Source organism: Echinops telfairi, unplaced genomic scaffold (genome assembly GCF_000313985.2).
Source record: "Echinops telfairi isolate 266 unplaced genomic scaffold, ASM31398v2 ScPeMD7_9;HRSCAF=40, whole genome shotgun sequence".
NCBI lineage: Eukaryota > Metazoa > Chordata > Mammalia > Afrosoricida > Tenrecidae > Echinops > Echinops telfairi.
The window spans coordinates 77,882,966-77,885,253 of record NW_022103906.1 but is presented as its reverse complement, the minus strand read 5'-3'; the positions used below and the strand labels follow the sequence as shown (position 1 = coordinate 77,885,253).

The 2,288-nt window shown below is 55.7% G+C and overlaps 1 protein-coding gene across 1 annotated transcript in view; it reads left to right on the top strand.

The window, feature by feature from the left end:
- The first annotated feature begins 167 nt into the window (after positions 1-167).
- DRC1 (dynein regulatory complex subunit 1) overlaps positions 168-2,288 on the top strand; it is a 51,430-nt gene continuing 49,309 nt past the window's right edge. The window contains exon 1 of the mRNA XM_045286587.1: positions 168-322. Coding sequence (XP_045142522.1) covers positions 168-322 — 155 coding nt within the window. The remainder of the gene's footprint in view (positions 323-2,288) is intronic.

Here is a 2,288-nt window from a genome sequence, read left to right as displayed (position 1 = left end):
ACTTCGCAGCGAGGGGTGGGCGGGGCCTGGAGAGCTGCGCGCGCAACCGGTCCAGCAGCCGCCCACCGGACGGATCTTCCCTGGCAACGGTTTGTTCCTAGCAACGCCGCGGTGGCTGCGCGGTGGTGTTTGGAGCGGAGCTGTCCGAAAGGCCGGAGGCTGCAGCCATGAATCCGACAGGCCCCCTTGGGATCCTGGAGGAGACGGAGGAGGAACACCTGTCAACCCCGATTCTCGGGCCCTCGGTACATTCTGAAAACTCTCAGGAGCGGATCCAGGCCCGGCGCCTCCGCATCGCTGCGCGCCTGGAAACCCGGAGACGGTGAGCCGCGTCGGGAGGGTGCCCGTGGGCCGGCGAGGGATCCGGTGCCCTCGGCGTGCGCCGGCTTTCGCTCCCAACTCTGGCAAAATATACGACATAAAAACAGCCACGGCCACCATCTTTACGAGCATAGCTCAGGAACGGTGACATGAACTACGGTGTAGTCACAGCGTTGTGCAAGACATCACCACTCCCTAGTTCCAAAATGTTTTTCTTTTTAATCCTTGAAAGGACACCCATTGGGCAATCACTCAATGACATGCCTTCTCCCAGCTCCCGGCTAGCCTGTAATCTGGCTGGGTCTTGGAATTTGCCTGGGCTAGATATCTCCTAGAGGAGTATTGGTGGCGCAGTAGTTAAGCGTTGGGTGGCTAATCGCAAGGTCAGCAGTTCAAAGCCACTAGCTATCTGTGGCAGAAAGAGGAGGCTTTCTGCTCTCATAAAGCTTTACAGTCTCGGAAACACACAGAGGCAGTGCTACCCTCTCCTGCTGGGTCGCTGTGAGTCTGACGCCAGATAAGATGGTGGTGAGTGTTTTTGAGACATTTGATGTAGGTGGAATGTACTGTTTGTCAGTTAGTGACCGGCTGATTTCACTTCACATCATGTTGTTATGCTTCATGCATGTGGTAGCATATAGCAGAACTACATTTCGTTTTGTGGCTGACCCATCCATATAGACATGTATTCATACTGTATGTATGTACCACACTTTGTTGACCCATTCATCTGCTGATGAACATTAGGGCTGGGGACTTGTTTCTTCGTGCTAGAAAGCATTGCTTCCAGAAGATTTGAACAAGATGGGGAATATTGAAAAAGCTGTCAACACTTGGGTTAAGGGCCTGCCTTGCCAGCCACTGTGGACAACACACTGAGAGTTCAGGTGATTCTTGACCCGCCCTGAAGAAGTCCACAGCCCAGTGGGGTGTGTCTCCCTTTCCTTCCCCCTCCCACCCCCCAACCTGTCCTTTCTTTCACGAAAGTATGTATCACAGGGCACCTAGTATGTGGCCAGGAGCCCTGCGGGTGGGATGATTATGCCGTAGGCTACTGAGAAGTCTGAAGCCACTGGTGGCTCCATGGGAGAGAGATGAGGTTTTCCACCCCTGTGAAGAGGTTCAGTCTCAAAAGCCCACCAGGACAGTTCTACCCTGCCCTATGCGATGGCTGCCAGTCTACTGGATGGCAGTGAGTTCGGTTGGAGTGTGTGGTTGTGAGGCGCCTTGGCGTCAGCTCTGGCTCATGGGGACCCCGTGCCCCACAGAACGAAGCACCGCCCCAGCCTCATGGCTGGTTTTGTGTTTGAGCCCACTGTTGCAGCCATTGAGCCAGGCCATCTCGTTGGGGATGTGTGTGTGTGTCTCCTCTTTCGTGTTGCTCTTCCACCTCACCAGGCATGCGATTCTGTCGTCTCCGCGGTAAGTGCAGTCAGCGTCCCTGCACGCACCACCTCGTGAGGAAGCGGAATAGGCCAGCAGAGGTGGCAAGCACCAACTGATGAGTGCTCTAGCAGAGGCAGGAGCATCGGTGGTGCAGGGTTTAAGTACTGGCCTGCTAACTGAAGAGATGGCAGTGGAAGCCTAACAGCTGGGGCAGGCTGCGCCCTCAGCTGACAGCCTTGGACCCCCACGGTGCAGGTCCACTCTGTTCTCTGGGGCCATGATGGGCCCGAGTGGTGAGAAGTGGTCAGGTTGTGAACTTAGGGATGTAGGCTACCGAATAAGAGAGGCGTCAAGGAAGGGCTGGTGCAAAAGCACTTCCTGAGCCCCTAAGGCAGGGGAATTGCCATTTCTGACAAGCGGAGAGAGTCCCTGGAGAAGGAAATCATGATTGGGAAAGCAGAGTGGCCATGTCAAAGAGGAACGCCCTGGACAAGATGGATGGACCCTGGGGCTGTGCCCCGGGCTCACACATGAGAGCAGTCGAGGATGGTGCCGGATCCAGCAGTGTTTCCACCCGCTGT